Source organism: Nicotiana sylvestris, chromosome 7 (assembly GCF_000393655.2).
Source record: "Nicotiana sylvestris chromosome 7, ASM39365v2, whole genome shotgun sequence".
NCBI lineage: Eukaryota > Viridiplantae > Streptophyta > Magnoliopsida > Solanales > Solanaceae > Nicotiana > Nicotiana sylvestris.
In genome coordinates, this window is record NC_091063.1 from 82,896,586 (window position 1) to 82,913,687 (window position 17,102).

At 37.3% G+C, this 17,102-nt stretch overlaps 1 protein-coding gene across 1 annotated transcript; it reads left to right on the forward strand.

The window, feature by feature from the left end:
• Positions 1-8,283: 8,283 nt before the first annotated feature.
• Positions 8,284-16,946, forward strand: LOC104235367 (glycerophosphodiester phosphodiesterase GDPDL3-like). Its single transcript, XM_009789106.2, has 9 exons — positions 8,284-8,562; positions 9,229-9,522; positions 10,423-10,538; positions 10,725-11,226; positions 11,807-11,845; positions 13,320-13,604; positions 14,418-14,560; positions 15,570-16,047; positions 16,323-16,946. Exons 1-9 carry the CDS (start codon positions 8,454-8,456, stop codon positions 16,613-16,615), a joined length of 2,259 nt encoding a protein of 752 aa, XP_009787408.1. The 5' UTR covers positions 8,284-8,453; the 3' UTR covers positions 16,616-16,946.
• The last annotated feature ends 156 nt before the right edge of the window (positions 16,947-17,102 follow it).

Genomic DNA, 17,102 nt, shown 5'->3' on the forward strand with positions numbered 1-17,102 from the left:
GATGTGGACCCATGGTCTTCCGAACAAGGCGTTGTATCTCATATCTCCCTTGATTACATAGAACTTTGTCTCCTTGGTGGTTCCAGATGTATTGACCGATAGGGTAATTTCACCATTCGTTGTCTCTGATCGAGGCTAACCCTGCACTACTATTGAGTAGCGAGAGAGGGTCGAAGCAGCTTTTACCCGATTAAGGTCGGGATCAATTTCCATAGGGATCTAGAAGTTGGAGTCGGGTGTCTGTCTAAAGTGGAGTTATATATGTGTTCCAAATTGCACTTCTTAACCTGTTTGGATTTTTGATTTACTTCTAATTTTATCAAACTACAATGCTAAATTAAACTAGAATAAGCTAAGAGTAAAATATTACGGGTTGTTCAAATGGTTAAAAAGGCACTAGGGTAGTACTTTCGCCTAGGTAGTCAATTAACGGGTACTTGAGTCTAAGGCATGATCGACATATTTGGGGAGTATGATATAACCGTTGCACGATTTTACCCACTATACACCTCTCGGTGGTTCGAATGATTTTTCCCGAATTGACTTTTTCAAGACCAATTGGGTATGCAAATTTGCACAAGCAATCAAGGTTCAAGTCGGGTATTACTCTCTCGAGGTTTAACCCTTTAATTGGGGCTATCAATCTCTTGAATATGCCCCAATTCCTTGTTGGACCAATTTCAGAGACTTAGGCTCTCTTTCTCAAGAAGAGCTCAAGTCAACTAAACACAAACTAGTATTTGCAACCACTAATTCAACAATTAAACATGAAATTAGCCCAAATATCAAACACCCATAGTCAATATAGCCCTAAAACACAAGTCCCATCAATTACCCACACTGAGGTTGAGCCACAACCCTAGCTTATGGGTCTAGCTACTCATAATTAAAGAAGAAAGATAAGAAATAGATGAAGAAAAACTCATATTAATTAATTTCTAAATGAAACAAGAAGATTCAATGTTGAAATGTAGCTAAAATTACTCAAAACAGCTAAAACTATGAAGTCACGAGCACAACTCTGAAGAGAAAACTATCTGATGACCTAAAAATCACGTGTGACCACACTAAGGCTCTAAGCTTGAGAAGCCAGTTCTCTGAACTTGGGCAATGCGGACCCCACAGAATGGACTGCGGCCGCGATGGCTTCCTATGCGGTCCGTATGAAATGGAGCGCGGACCGCATTGACTTCAATCTCCAAAACTGGCACTCTCTGATCTTTGGTTCTGCGGACCACACTAAATCAAGTGTGGCCACAGTGACTTCAGTGCGGACCACATTAAATCTCATGCGGCCGCATTGCCTGTTGGCCTGGAAATCACCTTCTCTGAACCTCATTTGTATGGACTGCGGCCGCATTGGGCCTGTTTTGCCTGAGCTTTGTCTTGTCTTGGTACTTGTGCAAGTTTCACTCCTTTTGAGCTATCTTTGACATCTTGTCACTTTGTTGATCAAACCTGCAATCAAGCACAACTTGTGAGCCTTTTGGGACTATTTTATACAAGTTTCTAATCAAACATAAGCAAGAAGGAGTATAAAATACATCAAAATCCCTAGTTATCAGTCTCGCACACCATATTGAACCTGTTCAATATTCGGACTATTGGTATGATTTGGTCCAACAACCCTAGTTGTTCCAAGACTCTCCATCGGATGATATTGGCTGAGCTACCTGGACAAATTAACACAAGCTTAACTCGAGATTTATTAATAATTACAGATATTACCAGTGCATCGTTGTGAGGTTGAACGATACCCTCGGCGTCCTTATCGCTGAATGAGATGGACCCCTCTAAAATGTAGTCTCGAGTTCATTTTCCTCTTGTGCTAGAAACTTTGGTGCATTTTATCATTGGCTCTTGTGGAACATCTACTCATCCGATGATTATGTTAATCATATGTTGATATTCTTCTTGCCCGATTTGTTTGTTGGCGTCCCTGCTTTTGAAATGGTTTTTGGCCCGGTCACTTAGGAATTCCCAAAGATATTCATTGTTGAATAGATGAGCCACTTCTTCCCTTAACTGTTTGCAATCCTCGGTTATGTGACCGTGAGTACCATGATATTTACATATCAAATTGTGATCCCTCTGTGTGGGATCAGACTGGAGTGGCCTTGGCCATTTGGTCTCCTTGATGTGAGCGATGACTGACAGTATAATCGTTACATCCACGTTAAAGTTATATTCTAATAGTCTCGAGGCATCACTGCCCCCAGGCGATCTGTCAAAACCATTTCTATTCACCAAACCTTAGTTGCTTGGACCCTGGTTTCTTCTCCTATAGTTCCTGGCCGGGTAGTGATTAGGTCTGTTTCCCCTTCTATCGAGTTGTATGGCTGATATCGATCTCGGGGTGGCCTCGACTCCTGATCCACAATTCTTTTAGACCCGTCGTTTCCTCTATTGGGATAAACTGTACCCGATGGAGCCTCTAGTGGGTCTTCCTCGACTCTGATCAATGACTGGTACCTGTTGTGGACATCGACCTAGGTAACCACGGGGTACTCTACCAAGTTTTGCTTAAAGTATTGAGAAGAAACTGAACTTCGGGGGTTGATTCCTTGAGCAAATGCTTGAACGACCCAATTGGCTACAACCAGGGGCAGGTCCATCCATTCCATCTGGAACCTCGACACGAACTCCTTAAGCATCTCGTTGTCCCTTTGCTTGACTTTAAACATGTCTGATTTCCTCGTGTCAAATTTGATAATGCCGACATAGGCTTTAACGAAGGCATCTGCAAGCATAACAATAAAATCATAAAATTTGGAGGTAAGTTATAGTACCATATTATTGCTCCCTTAGATAAGGTTTCCCTAAATTTCTTCAGTAACACCGACTCGATCTCGTTATCCTTGAGGTCATTGCCTTTTATTGCACACATGTAGGTGATCTATGGTCCCATTGTATTTGGAAATATCGGGCATACAAATTTGTTTCGAAATTGGTTTTGGTGCCGCACTTGGAGGAAAAGGTTTCTGAATGAACTTTATGGAATCCAGTCCCTTCACCATTGGAGGCACTAACGGGATCTGATCGACCCTCGAATTGTAAGTTTCCACCTTATTGTCGTTCACCTTTATCTTCTTCTCACCAGATTCCATCCATTTTGTCAGTGCTTCGAGCATTTTCATCATCTCAGAAGTTTCCCTGGGTTCGGATCCGTCGGGTTCTGTGACGACCTATTCCTCCGTACGAGTATCCTCTCCAACCCATTCGGGCTCAGCCACATTGTGTGCATGATTTTGACTTTGCAGTTATGCTATTGCAACCTGCTGATCTTGTAACATCTCAAAAACCAAAATTAAGCTAACTCCATCACCTCCCCCTTTGGGTGCTTCGCGAGCCGGTGGCCGGGGCACCCTGTGAATGTTATTTACGGGATCAGTTGGCAGGTTGATGTTGATAACAACTTGTGAATTGGAATCGACTGGGTCAGCCATGGAACGCCACTAAGGTCGATAGGGGGTACGTCGTTGCTTGGTACTACGTTATTATTTTTACCGTAGTGGCCTGACTTAGCGTCAACAATCAAGTGAGCACATTGAGAATTCGACATTTTGAAAAATCCTTAAATCAAACTTCAAACAGCAAGTGTAAAATAGAGCGTGTTATAAAGATTCGTATTAAATTACCACTATTATCCTTAGTCCCATGGTGGACGCCAAACTGTTTACCCTTAAAATGAGTAACAATTAAATTTGTACGCAGTTTAAAGGATACGTGATTCAATTTAACACGAATGATTTAGGAACAACAAATAATTGAATTAAAGGAAAGCAAAATAATAAAACCAAACACTACGAAGTAATTGAGCCTGGCGTGAGACTTGAACGTTAAAGACTGGTCCCAATCGAGCCCTCGAAGTGGAGCTCGGTTTCAGTTGAATGAGATAATAGCTGGAGAACACTTGAACAATTGTTAAAGACAAAAACAAACTTTATTTCTTTGATATACATGCCAACAATGACCCAAAAATAAAAAAGTTCTCCCCTTTATATAATAGGAGAGTTTCAATCCAAGTACAAGTCTAAATAAGGTAAAAATTATTTTCTTCCAGTAAAAATGATTCGCAGTTAATATCGGGCGTGATCCGCGCTGTAATATTCGGTTGATGGCGAATATTGTGGCTCCTCGTTCGTCCTCCTTAACCATCTTCCCTTTAACCTCGATTTTTATTTTGCTCGAGCTTGATTTTTTCCATGTTCGGCCATGCCTGATTCTCGACGTATCATTTGTGCCCCCGGGCTCCCATTATAACAGTTCTCTGCTTGCTTTTCCATAGCTGTAATCTCGATCGTTCACCAGATTTTTAAATTTCTTAGTTCTCACTTGTTTTCTTTTATTTGTTTTTTTGTTACATCCTTGACCTCAAATAAATTGGTAGACAAGAAACTTAGCTGTTATTAATATCATTCTGATGCATGCATTCTTGTTTACACTTAAAATGAATAATAATTAAATTTGTACGCGATTTAAAAAATACGTGATTCAATTTAACATGAATGATCTAGGAGCAACAAATAATTGAATTAAAGGAAATCAAAACAATCAAACCAAACATTACGAAGTAATTGAGCCTGGCGTTAGACTTGAACGTTAAAGACCGGTCCCAATCGAGCCCTCGGAGTGGAGCTTTATTTCAGTTGAATGAGATAATAGCGGGAGAACACTTGAACAATTGCTAAAGACAAAAGTAAACTTTATTCCTTTGATATGCGTGTCAACAGTCACCCAAAAAATAAAAAGATTTGCCCCTTTTATATATAGTAGGGAGTTTCAATCCTAGTACAAGTCAAAATAAGGTAAAAATTATTTTCTTCCTTTTCTTCCAGTAAAATACGATCCGCAGTTAATATTAGGCATGATCCGCGCCGTAATATCCGATTGATGGTGGATATTTCGGCTTCTCGTTCATCCTCTTTAGCCATCTTCGCTTTAACCTCGATTTTTTTCTTGCTCGAGCTTGATTCTTCCCATGTTCAATCATGCCCGATTCCCAATGTATCATTCGTCCCCCCGGGTTTTGATCTGCGAGCGTCCCAGCCTTACCAGAGCCAGTGTCGAACCATGTCGTCCCTTGTTTCTTCATTAGAAAATCGGGAACAACTTTATCCTCGATTTTACTCATATACAATATTACAACCAGGAAAAAACACCCGCTTTAACCTGAGACAATTACTTACGGCTAATATATTTATGCCACGGGTTACCACATAGTAATTTTGACAATATAATTCGTGAAACCCGGTTACGATTTTGAACGAGAACATGAGAATATGGTCTATTACGATTTGTGCCCACTTTACAATAGAAAATAATTCCACTAAATCTCATATTTGTATATTCTCTGTTTTTTTTTTACTAATCTTATGTGAAATGATTATATAACTGCAATAGTGTTCGTAATAAATTACAAAATCAAATCCAATTAGTGAATTGAATAACGTATAAAACAATTCATGTCCTCAAGAAAGAAGAAATATTAAATATACAAATTAGAAGGATAAACCAATAGTCAGAAATTAAAGTAAGACAAAGAAGAAAAAGACATTTAGATGGACAAGGAACGTAGATGAACGAGATCCTCCACTCAAAAAAAATGAAATTTAAGCGATGTAATTGGTTAATTAGGGTGGTGGATTTCGAATTCCAAATAATTATAAAAAAAGGAAATTGTATATATAAACAAAGTATATATAACAATAATAATGTTGATTAGCTGAATTGGTCCAATTAAAATGCACAAAATCTACAAAGGAATGTGCATGTCGAGAGCAAAGGGGTTGATAATGATATCGTTCATTGTATGGCCTACATCTAAGAAATTGTCAAAACATTCTAACAAAACTAGCTGTCTGATATGAATTCACACGGTGATGGTTGATATTATAAGGAAAAAATTCATATGAACTATTTCCTATTGCTTGGGTACTTCAAATAGCCGTTTTTATCTCTTACCTATTGTCTTATTTGGAAAAGCCAACAAGAAATAGAAAAAGTCGCAGTTAGAACCAAATTACAAATTACAAATTACTAATACTTGTAATAAACTTTGAAGTAGGAATGTACAAATCCAATCGGAAAATCGCACTAAACCGAAAAGTCAAATCAAACTAATAAAAAATGTTTGGTTTAATTTGGTTTGGTATTGAGTAAACAAACTCGAATCAAACCGACATATAAACATACAGTTTTTATATATACTTTTAAGATTTTTTATAAAAAAAAATTCAAAAAGTGTCTAGAATATTTGTGATTTTCTTATGGGATGTAAAATTTAGTTAAATATGAAGTGCTCCATAGTTATTAACTATAAATAACGGGTTGTATGATCACTTTCTTATCAAGTGTTTGTAAATTGCGTCAATCTCTTTGTTCTTCCATATTCATATGTCAAGATCTATTAAATTCGTACATTTTTTTCGAATTTGAAATGGTATTTTCATAATTTAAAACTAAATAGAACATATCAACATAAAATTATTGTCAGACAACAAAAAAGTAATTATAATGTGTTACTAAGAAAATTCTTCTATAAGAATATTTTAATTGATCATATATTTGAATTTTTTTTCAATTTTTACTAAACATATATTTACTTATAAAAAATATAACAAAGTAAGATTGAAATAATACTTATATAACCAAAAAAATTCGAAAAACTCAATAAAACCAAACCACTCCAAACCGATATAGTTGGTTTGGTTTGATTTTGATAAAAATCGAACCAACTCGGTCCATAACAAAACCAAACCACTCTGAAGTACCTTGATTTCCAATTCCTCTAAATATATATACTTGGATATGAAAGATATCTATTACTAGTTTTTATCTTTTTCTCCCCCCAATATTTATGGACTGATTCGTACCTTAAAAAAAAATTATTTAGAAAAAGGAAAAAGAAAAGAAGCCAAGGCTTGCTATTTGTATAAGCAACTAAAAATACCTGACATGTGGCCCGAATGGTAAAATGGATCGGGGCAGAAGTGGGTCCCGGGACTACGTGATCCGTTTTGCGGGTTCTTCTCTGCGGCTGCTGGTGTTATACAGCGGTAGTAGGTAATTTAATACTAATTTAATTTTGGAAAGGGTGACACGTAAGCAGGGGCCAGAGAACGCTGACCCATGTTTTGGTCGCCGCCTAGCTGTCCTCCAATCACACAAAGCCACTCTTAGCCGATCCTTCAGCTCAAATGGCTCCAACCTACCAAAGCTCCATTATTACATTTACTGCCATTTGCTGCTGCTACTCATTACGTTTAACACAAGCTTCATTCGATAAGGCATGCAGTAAAACAGTAAATACTTGAATAACACAAATTTGTGCATCAAGTTTTACATCTTTTTTTTTTCTTTTCATTTTGACATAATCTTCCTAGTAAATGAGTACCTCCTCCTCTCTCTATATGTTAATTATTTTATTCGAGTATCTTTATTTCTCGTATGTACAAATATTAGATAACTATTATATGTGTTTCCTAGTGAGTAGAACATGCCAAAGGTAATTTGTATAGGATGAGCACGTCAAAGTTAAGGTAGGTAGTATTGTACTAAAAAGTAAAAAATGTTTTCTTCTCTTATAGATGTATTTCATGCCAACGGGACTTTGGAAATTTATTTCTTTTGCATTATTTACTATTATTTGTAATTTTACTTTATTTTTGTTTACAAGAAGCTCTTTAGTTGAGGGTTTATGGGAAAAGTCTTTGCCCTTTCAAGGTAGGGATAAAATCTGTGTACATTATCTTTCCCAGACTCCATTTGTAAAAATTCACGGAATTTATTGTTGTTGTTTTTGTTTACAAGAAATTATCGTCATTTAAAAAAGTATTACTTTCGTCATTTATTAGTAAAATCAGAATAGCTAAGCATCGACATAATTGTAGTACACACTAATGTAAAAGAAAATATAAATGGTTTTGAGCATCTTGAAAGAACACTCGTGATTTACAACACCAACTTTATAGTAGTAATTTTTGTTGCCACTCGATTGGTCAAGCAAAACAATAAATTGATCAATCTTGAGTGTTATTTTCACAATGCTAAGGCAAACAATTTTCTCACTATGAAATATCATGCTGACATCTTAAAGTTATTCCTTAGAAGTGAAATTAACCTGATATATGTTAACTAGTGAAAAATAGTGCAACTAAAAATTAAGCAAACCGGGAAGCCGGCACTAAAGATATTAAATAAGGGAAAAGACTCGACGCGTAATGAAAAGCATCTCTCGGCTTTCCATGTACCATAAATAGTGGAAAGAAAATATGCCAGCCTGACTGAAATAGCCTACAGCCTTACCTCAAGGCACAAACACCCACACTCACTTTCTCTCTCTATCTATCTGGTCTCCAACTTGTCAATCATCACACTTTCCTTTTCTCATTTCTTCAGAAATTTCAGCTGAATCCGCCGGTAAAACGCTTCTCCGGCTAAGTTCGCCGGAAATGTGGAACCTCCGTTCTATTTCGTGCCTCCTGCTCCTTTGCTGCTCAGCTGCATTTGTTTCTGCTCAAAGATCTAACAATGCTACCTCTAAATGGTTTACATTGAGCGGTAACTCCTTGTTTTTTTTTACTTCTAGCTTCTTAGAAAATGGCCATTACTAAGTTCGCTTTTGCTGTATGTAGGAATCATGATAAGTTCTTCGGATGCGTTTATTTTTGTTTAAGCCACTAATTTGTTGCGACTGTTGCTGCGTAGACTTGTGTATATTTCAGTAAAATTATCAACGGAAGTTTACTTTAGCTCTAGAGCCACCGAACAAATTGTGAAAAATATATATCTAGAATAGTATAACGCACAATTTTGTTGTGATAGTAACAGAATTGTTAAGATGAATTGGTCGTTTGAGGTATTCAACTGTCCAGGCTTTGAGCTGTTTTATACTGCTTATTATTTTGTGAGATTTCCGATCAAAGTTAGTTTAATTAGAGGTAGATCTCAAGCTGTTGTTGAATGCAACCTTTTGATAGAATTTCATCCCTAAATCATCAAACCATGTCCTCCCAAAAGAAAAAATTTTAGAATGAAAGATAATGAGAATTTCCCCTGAATAAGCGGCGAAATTCCAGATAGGATTCAAAAGCTGAATCAGTGAGCATTCCCTGTTTATTAAAATATTTTGGTAGTTAGTTTTCATTTTTTTTCAAAAAATAATGAATAAAATTGTTTAGTTTTCATCCTTATATTTTGATTAACTCCATCTTTTTTGCTTTGCAGGAGATGCACCGAAAGTCATAGCTCGTGGCGGATTTTCTGGGTTAATGCCTGATTCAAGCTTTAATGCTTATACTTTGGCAAGCACGATCAGCGTCGCCGATTGGGTTGCTTGGTGTGATGTTCAACTCACGAAAGATGGGGTTGGCATTTGTTTATCTGATATCAGGCTCGACAATTCTTCTGACGTTGATGTTCTCTTCAAAAACAAGCAGAATACCTACTTGGTAAATGGTGTTCCTCAGAAAGGATGGTTTTCTGTAGATTTCAATTTCAAGGATTTGGCACTTGTCACCTGTAAGTTTAACTCATTGCCTTCTGCATCCTTTACTATATGCTTCATACTTGATGGTGCTATATATGTGCATGGCTGTTTTGGATCAGCATTTAGACCTAATAACGCCAAGGGGCAATGGGTTTACAGTCCGAACCCGCCTGTTTTTACTGTAAAATGTACTTGATTGAGAGGCTTATCCGCTATTTTTGTTTTACACAATAAACCAATTTATTTCAGGGCTTTACTTATTTAGAATTTTAAACGGTTCTTAGCTTCTTTGTCTTTGTTTTCCTTTTATTTGCTAGTCTGAGAAGGTGTTCAGTCACTCCTCTCTTTCTTTATGTCGGTGGATAGCCCCGGTTCTAGTAACATGCCATTATAGTGTATCTGACGCTAATATCCACCTGCATTTATTTGGTTCTAAAACAATTTTGGTATGTTGGAACTGTGTGTTGTATCATTTCTGTATATGCACTTATATCAAAACTTTTTTCTTGCACCCGAATACAAAGGATAAGGATTGATGGATGAAAAACTTAGGTTTTTATTTCGTGGAATAACTATATCCTATCTTTCAAAAGTTTGACTCTTTGATGAAGTGCTAATTGGCAGCCTTTCTGCATCATAATATGCTATTATTTGTATGATATAGTCGGTCAAAAATACCCCCCCCCCAAACCACTAACTTAAAATGAAGAATCATATCATCTTAGAAAACACGTTGCTTTGTGCAAGTTGCACAGGATTAATCAACAAGCAATGGATCCTGTCAAATGTAAATGTGATGGAAAAACATATTGATATAGTCTAGAGAATCTACCCTAGCTAATGGAGTTGGTTTTGTTATTATGCTTGATGAAAGTTAGTCTCTTTTGATCTAAGTTCTACTAAGAAGTAATTAATCCTGATACCTGGAACAGTGAAACAAGGAGTTTTTTCACGATCTCCTAGATTTGATGGCACCCCCCAGTCAATTCTTACTGTCCAGGATGTAGATACCCAAGTCAAACCTCCAGGGTTATGGTTGAATATCCAGGTATGTCTTTTGATTACCGAATGCTTGTGGTAATTAGTTGTTGTATACTTGCAATTTTTCGATCTCTAAGAGTCTAAAAGGAACAAATTGATTGTAGCAATGTGCATTACTGCATTTTATGTGGTGGTATGTTAAATTTCTGTTAGCATAGCTATTAATTGACTGCTTTTCCAAATACATTTCCAGCATGACTCCTTCTACAGCCAGCACAATCTGAGTATGAGAAGCTTTGTTGTTTCCCTGTCTAGAAGTGTAATTATCAACTATATTTCATCACCTGAGGTGAATTTCCTCCGAAGTATCGCAAGGCGATTCAATCCACGAGTGACAAAATTCGTTTTCCGGTTTCTCAGCGAGGATGAATTTGAGCCATCAACGAATCAAACATACAGTTCTTTGTTAAAGAATCTCACATTTGTTAAAACCTTCGCCTCAGGGATTCTTGTTCCCAAACACTATATCTGGCCAGTGGACAACAGTTTGTACTTGCAGCCGCATACCTCAGTCGTTTTGGATGCTCATAAGGAAGGTCTTGAGATTTTCGCAGCCGACTTTGCTAATGACGTACCTTCTGCTTATAATTATAGTTATGATCCTGTAGCTGAGTATTTATCCTATATTGACAATGGTAACTTCTCGGTGGACGGAGTGCTATCTGACTTCCCATCGACTCCATCTTCGTCAGTAGGTAAGTGACAATCTAGTTTGATTCTCTGTTCGATAGTGTGCCAGTATAAGCTTTATTTGTTGCTTTCGTAGTTTCACTTGTTTTATTTTAAATCAATTATATTTGGCTGTCAATCATATTTACTTGTCGAGAAAAACTTGCTCCCTGTCCAATTTATATCTACCATCATCCTTCGCAAAAGAATATTTAAGGAACTTAAAACTTTTTGAAGGGTATAAGGGCATCCGGGAAGGGGGGGGGGGGCATCCAAAGGGTTCGTCAAGATCTTGGTTACTCCACTCTTAGCCGTAAACTTTGGGTTTTATGCTCAATTCTTTCACATGCTACTCCACTCTTAGCTTTCTTGATCATAAAACGATTATCTTTTACTGAAGAGGAGACTTGGAAGCACTAGGCTTATAAATGAGCTAGACCGATGAAGGTGATCCATATAATTATTCAAAGAAACACTCAGTTGTTGCTATCTCAGAGTTGAAACTTGAACCTATGATTGGCACCGTTTTGCATTTAGTGTTGACGAATATTCTGAGTTGGTTCGAAAGCGCTTTGATTCCTTGATCTGCTTTTTCTAATCATGCAGATTGCTTCTCTCATTTGGGCAAGAATGATAAACCTCAAGGTACGCTGCTGATATGCATGCTTTTCCAAAACTGATTTATGTTGTTTTATATGGTTAAAGGTTTTCAGTAAAATTTTTACAATGCACGACTTGCAAAGCATTTAAATATTCACACTTGAGGTTGAAAGTAAAGTGAACTTATTCCCACTTTTGGTTAAAAGTGAAATGAACATGGGGTCAACTAACTTTCTAAAATTTTAAACCTTGAATTTGATAGACTCAACTTTCAAATTTGGTTCACATGCAATGTACCATGTTGAACTTGAAAGACCAAAGCAATGCATCCTAGGGTATGCCCTACTTGTCAATGAAGTGGGAGTAGAACCATGAGGGTTTAAATCTCAACAACAACAACAACAACCCAGTATAATCTCACTTAGTGGAGTCTGGGGAGGGTAGTGTGTACGCAGACCTTACCCCTATCCTGGGGTAGAGAGGCTGTTTCCAAATAGACCCCCGACATCCTTCCCTCCAAGAACTTCGCACCTTGCTCTTGGGGAGACTCGAACTCACAACCTCTTGGTTGGAAGTGGAGGTTGCTTACCATCAGAGCAACCCCCTGATGAGTCTCAATGGAAGCAAAAAAAAAATACTAAGTAATTTTTTGTCATCTTCCTAAGCCTTAATGAGCAAAGTTACCCAGTAACTGTGCTGGTGGAGGTAGCAGATACTCGGTGGATTAGTCGAGGTGCATGCAAGTTGGTTCAAATACCACCGTCATTATAAAAAAAAAAAAAGAGAAAGAGAGGTAGAGAGAAAAGCTGAAAGTTGAACTTTTCTAGGCAAAATAGCTATGGGCGTTGTTATGAGTTATGTAAAGCTAATCTAGCATTTCTTGAACATGGTTCAACAATGTGACCATGATTTTTGAACTTCCGTACGATTCAGCTATCGTCGGTTTCCTGAGTTCTATTAAGATTTTTTTACTAATTATTTTTGTCTTCTAATCTTAGGGGTTATTTGGTTTACCGCATAATAATAAATAATAATCTCATTACAAAAATATAGCATGTACTTGGTAAAATAAAACTCTGCATAACTAAATACGATATATAATGATTTCCAGTATAAAACTCTACATAGCTAATGAATAGGTTTCCAATACTTTAAGTCACGTTATTAATACTGGCATAATTTGTGTGAAAACCTCTGTTAAGTATTATTTTACATGGTACAATGTGGAAAAGTAATACATGTATTAACGATACCTGGACAACAGTATAAAAAGATAAAAATACCCTTATAGTAGGCATGCCCTGCACAAAAAACCCTCTATTATTATTCAACATATAGCAATTTCAAAGTTATTAATTAATGTTATATTAACTATATGATTACCCATGCATAACTAATTCACCAAATGACTGCTTATTGTTTCATCATTTATCAAGTTCTTTTAGAACAATCTATATAGAGACTGATGGATGCTTTATTCCTCTCTCTTGTTTTCCCTCTTCTTCCTGTTGGCCTGCAGTAAAGCTTCAGATTATTACGTCTGAAGGAGCAAGTGGTGACTATCCTGGTTGCACTGATTTAGCATACACAAAGGCTGCTTCCGATGGTGCAGATGTTCTCAACTGTCCTGTCCAAATGACTAAAGATGGAATACCTTTCTGTCTTGGTTCGATAAATCTGATAGACAAGACCACTGCAGCCCAATCGCCATTCAGCAGCATTACTACCACTGTCCCTGAGCTTAAGATAACAAATGGAATACTCACTATCAACCTTACTTGGACCGAGATTCAAAGCCTGAGACGTAAGTTGAAGCAACTGTTAGTTTGTAGTGCTAAATTGTGTGGCTTATCATGTTTCACTCCTACTATTTCATGCCTCCGCGTCTGTGCGACGCCATCTGTATCTAACTTTCTATATAAAAGAAAAATGGAAGATTGCATGCCTCTATAAATTTTCCCCTGCTTGCCCTCCAATAAGTCGTATCTTTTGCCACGATCACTTCTTTCATTTGGATCTTGGACTGTTAAAAATTGTTGTAAAATAAGGCGGTTTGTCTTCAGTATTGTGTTTCTTATCTCATTCATATAGGGAGAATTTCTTTACTTTTATGCATTAATTTTTTGCACAAATAACACTTTCAGGGATTTGGGGATCTAAGTTTTAGCTATTCCTTTTGTAGCTTGTTAATTTGTTTTAAACTGCACATATAAACTCTTAAGAGGGGAGCAATACTGTAGCATTCATTATCCCAGTTCTCCTTCCTCATTAATAAAAGCAGTTCTACTGTATATCCTAATGAATACTGCATTGTTCTGAAATGTGTGAAAGAATTAGAAAAACTGGATTCCTCTTTTGGCTTTTTATTTGCTTTGGCTTAGTAATAGCCTATTTCCCACTTTGACATGTTTTATGTCATCCTTTTTTCAGCAAGCACTTTTTGGGACTTTATGTTCTACAACTTGCTAGAGATCTTCATTTCTTGTCTGGACATTTCCTCAGATGTTTTCTTTTTCTTCTAATTATTTTTCATTGCAAGGTTATGCATTACTTCAGTTGAAAGTTCGAAATACTGTTGCTTCAACACTGCACTTAAACATGCTCTAATTTCTTGCAGCGACAATATCAAACCGATGGTCAGTGTTTAGATTGTTTCGGAATCCAAAGGCCAGAAATGACGGAAACTTTATGTCGTTAGCGGACTTCTTGACATTTGCCAAAAATACAACTTCTGTTTCTGGTGTGATGATCAGCATAGAGGTGAGTTTATTCAGTGACAGTTCCATAGACCTTTATATTATGTTGCACTGACTCTCCGAAACACTGCCGCACCCATATCGAATTCTCCAAAAATACACTGCTTTTGGAGAATTCGACACGCATCCGACGACATTTTCGGAGAGTCCGAGCAACATAGCCTTTATACCAACATTGTTATGCATCAATTAAGTGTAGAATCCTAAATGCTTATATCCACTACTTGTCACTTCTCATTCTGAGTGAGAATTCGGTAGCTTCTTATGCTATCACATTTGTGATTGGATGCGGGGAAATAGGCCAAACTTTCCCATAAAAGATTTTGGATGCATCCAAAGGTGTGGCCTAGTGGTCAATGACGTGGGTGGAGAACCATGAGTCTCCAGTTCAAATTCCAGTGAAGACAAAAAACACTAGGTGATTTCTTCTCATTTGCCCGAGCCTTGGCAGGCATATCTGCCCGGTATTTGTGCTGGTGGGAGGTAGCAGATACCTGGTGAAATGGCCGAGGTACGCACAAGCTGGCCTGGACACACCGTCATTAAAAAACAAATGCTTTAGAAAATGGTATGTTTTCAAAGGGAAACAGATTCACTTTGTGACTAGTATTTTGAAGGTTTAATCCTCTGCAGAATACAGAAAGGATCCCAACATATATCATTCCAGCTACCAAGCATCTCCAATTTTCTGAAATGAAGCAATTTTGATTGCTTGCTCAAACACCATGGCGGTTGCCTTTCTAGTAGCATTATGCTTTAAAGGACTAACAGAAATCATAATAATTTTATTTTCATTACTTAATGAAGGTTATTACCCATTAAATATACAAAGGATTATAAAAGAAAAGAAAAACTGTGACATCACAGTGAAGTGGAAATAATAGTAAAAGTAGTAAAGTAGCCGCATTTTTTGGTTTATTTTGAGAGAAAAATTTAATGTTCATGAACATCATTGTGCAATGAAGGTTTTAACTCCTTGTTCATTATTTTGGAAATATTTTGGCTCCACGCAGAATGCAGCATACCTGGCGAAGCAGGGATTAGGTGTAACTGGTGCTGTTTTGGACGCCTTAAGCAAATCTGGTTACAATAATCAGACAGCTAAGAAAGTTTTGATCCAGTCAACTGACAGTTCTGTTCTGGAAGAATTTAAGAAAAGTAGCTATGAACTTGTTTATGGGGTTGGGGATGATATCCGTGATATTGAGAGCTCAACCATATTGGAGATCAAGACCTTTGCAAAATCTGTTATCATAACTAAGGAATCTGTCTTCCCCAGCGAGGATGCATTTATCATTGCACAAACGAATGTAGTGCAGAAGCTGCAGTCATCAAATCTCACAGTATATGTACAACTCTTCAACAATGAGTTTGTGTCTCAAGCATGGGACTTTTTCTCAGATTCATCTCTTGAGTTAAACAACTATGCTGTTGGAGCTGGCATTGATGGTGTTATTACAGAATACCCTGCCACAGCGGCTAGATACCGAAGTAAGTTATCCATATAGCTTATTATTTCTCGTACTGTGGTCCAATCCCAACCCCTATTCGCCCCTTTCCCTTTTCTTCCTCTTTTAGTTTCTAGATTCATCATCCTGCCTCTGCACAAAGATCATTTAGTATAATGAATCTCTGGTGCAATCTGCTGTATTTGTGTATATTTACCAGAGCTTTTGCTTGGTCATACTCGTTAAGTTGTGTGTACGAAATGCAAGATTACTAGATATTGTCAATACTGACATATACAAATTGTTTGGAATGTACAGGGAACCGTTGTTTAGGGTTAAAAGACTTGCCACCATATATGAGCCCTGTACAACCTGGGAGTCTCCTAGGACTCATTGCTCCTCAGTTTTTGCCACCAGCTGAAGCTCCCAACCCGGTACTCACTGAAAGTGATGTGGTTGAGCCACCTCTTCCACCTGTGGCAAAGATAAACCCATCTAATGCCAATGGGTCAGCTATTGCTCCCACTCCTCCAAATGGCCAATCCTCCGTTGTTGCTAGCATTCTCATGAGCTCTGTTGCAATTCTTCTTGCAACTATTATGGTAGTTTGATGACCATTTCTGCCGCGGTGCCACCATTTTGTACAATTTGTTTCGCCATCTTACTGAACAAACTTATGGTAGTTATGGAGTCACACATGACGGGTAGTCCGATCAGCTCATATAACACGTGATTGTTCCTTGTATTTTCCACGTACCAAATTTTCAGCTTTTGTCTATTCTTTTCATTCTTCCTTGTTTCTATTTTTCATCCCTTTCCTTTTTTTTCATTTTGGGTCAGATTGAGTGGTGTTTCGGGTTATTGCCTATTTATTGTAAGAATTCTGTATTGAATATAAGCAATGATCAAAAGTAGTACTAGTTACAAATGTTATTTTAGTTATATGATCCTTTTCGCCGAAGATCAGTAAAAAATAACACGAGATATTTGTAGGATTATCTTCAATTGTTTCTTATAAGTGGGCCAACGAGATCATCCCTGTTATTTTGATCCATTCATGTCTACAACATTTACTTGCACCGTGCAAACAAACGATAG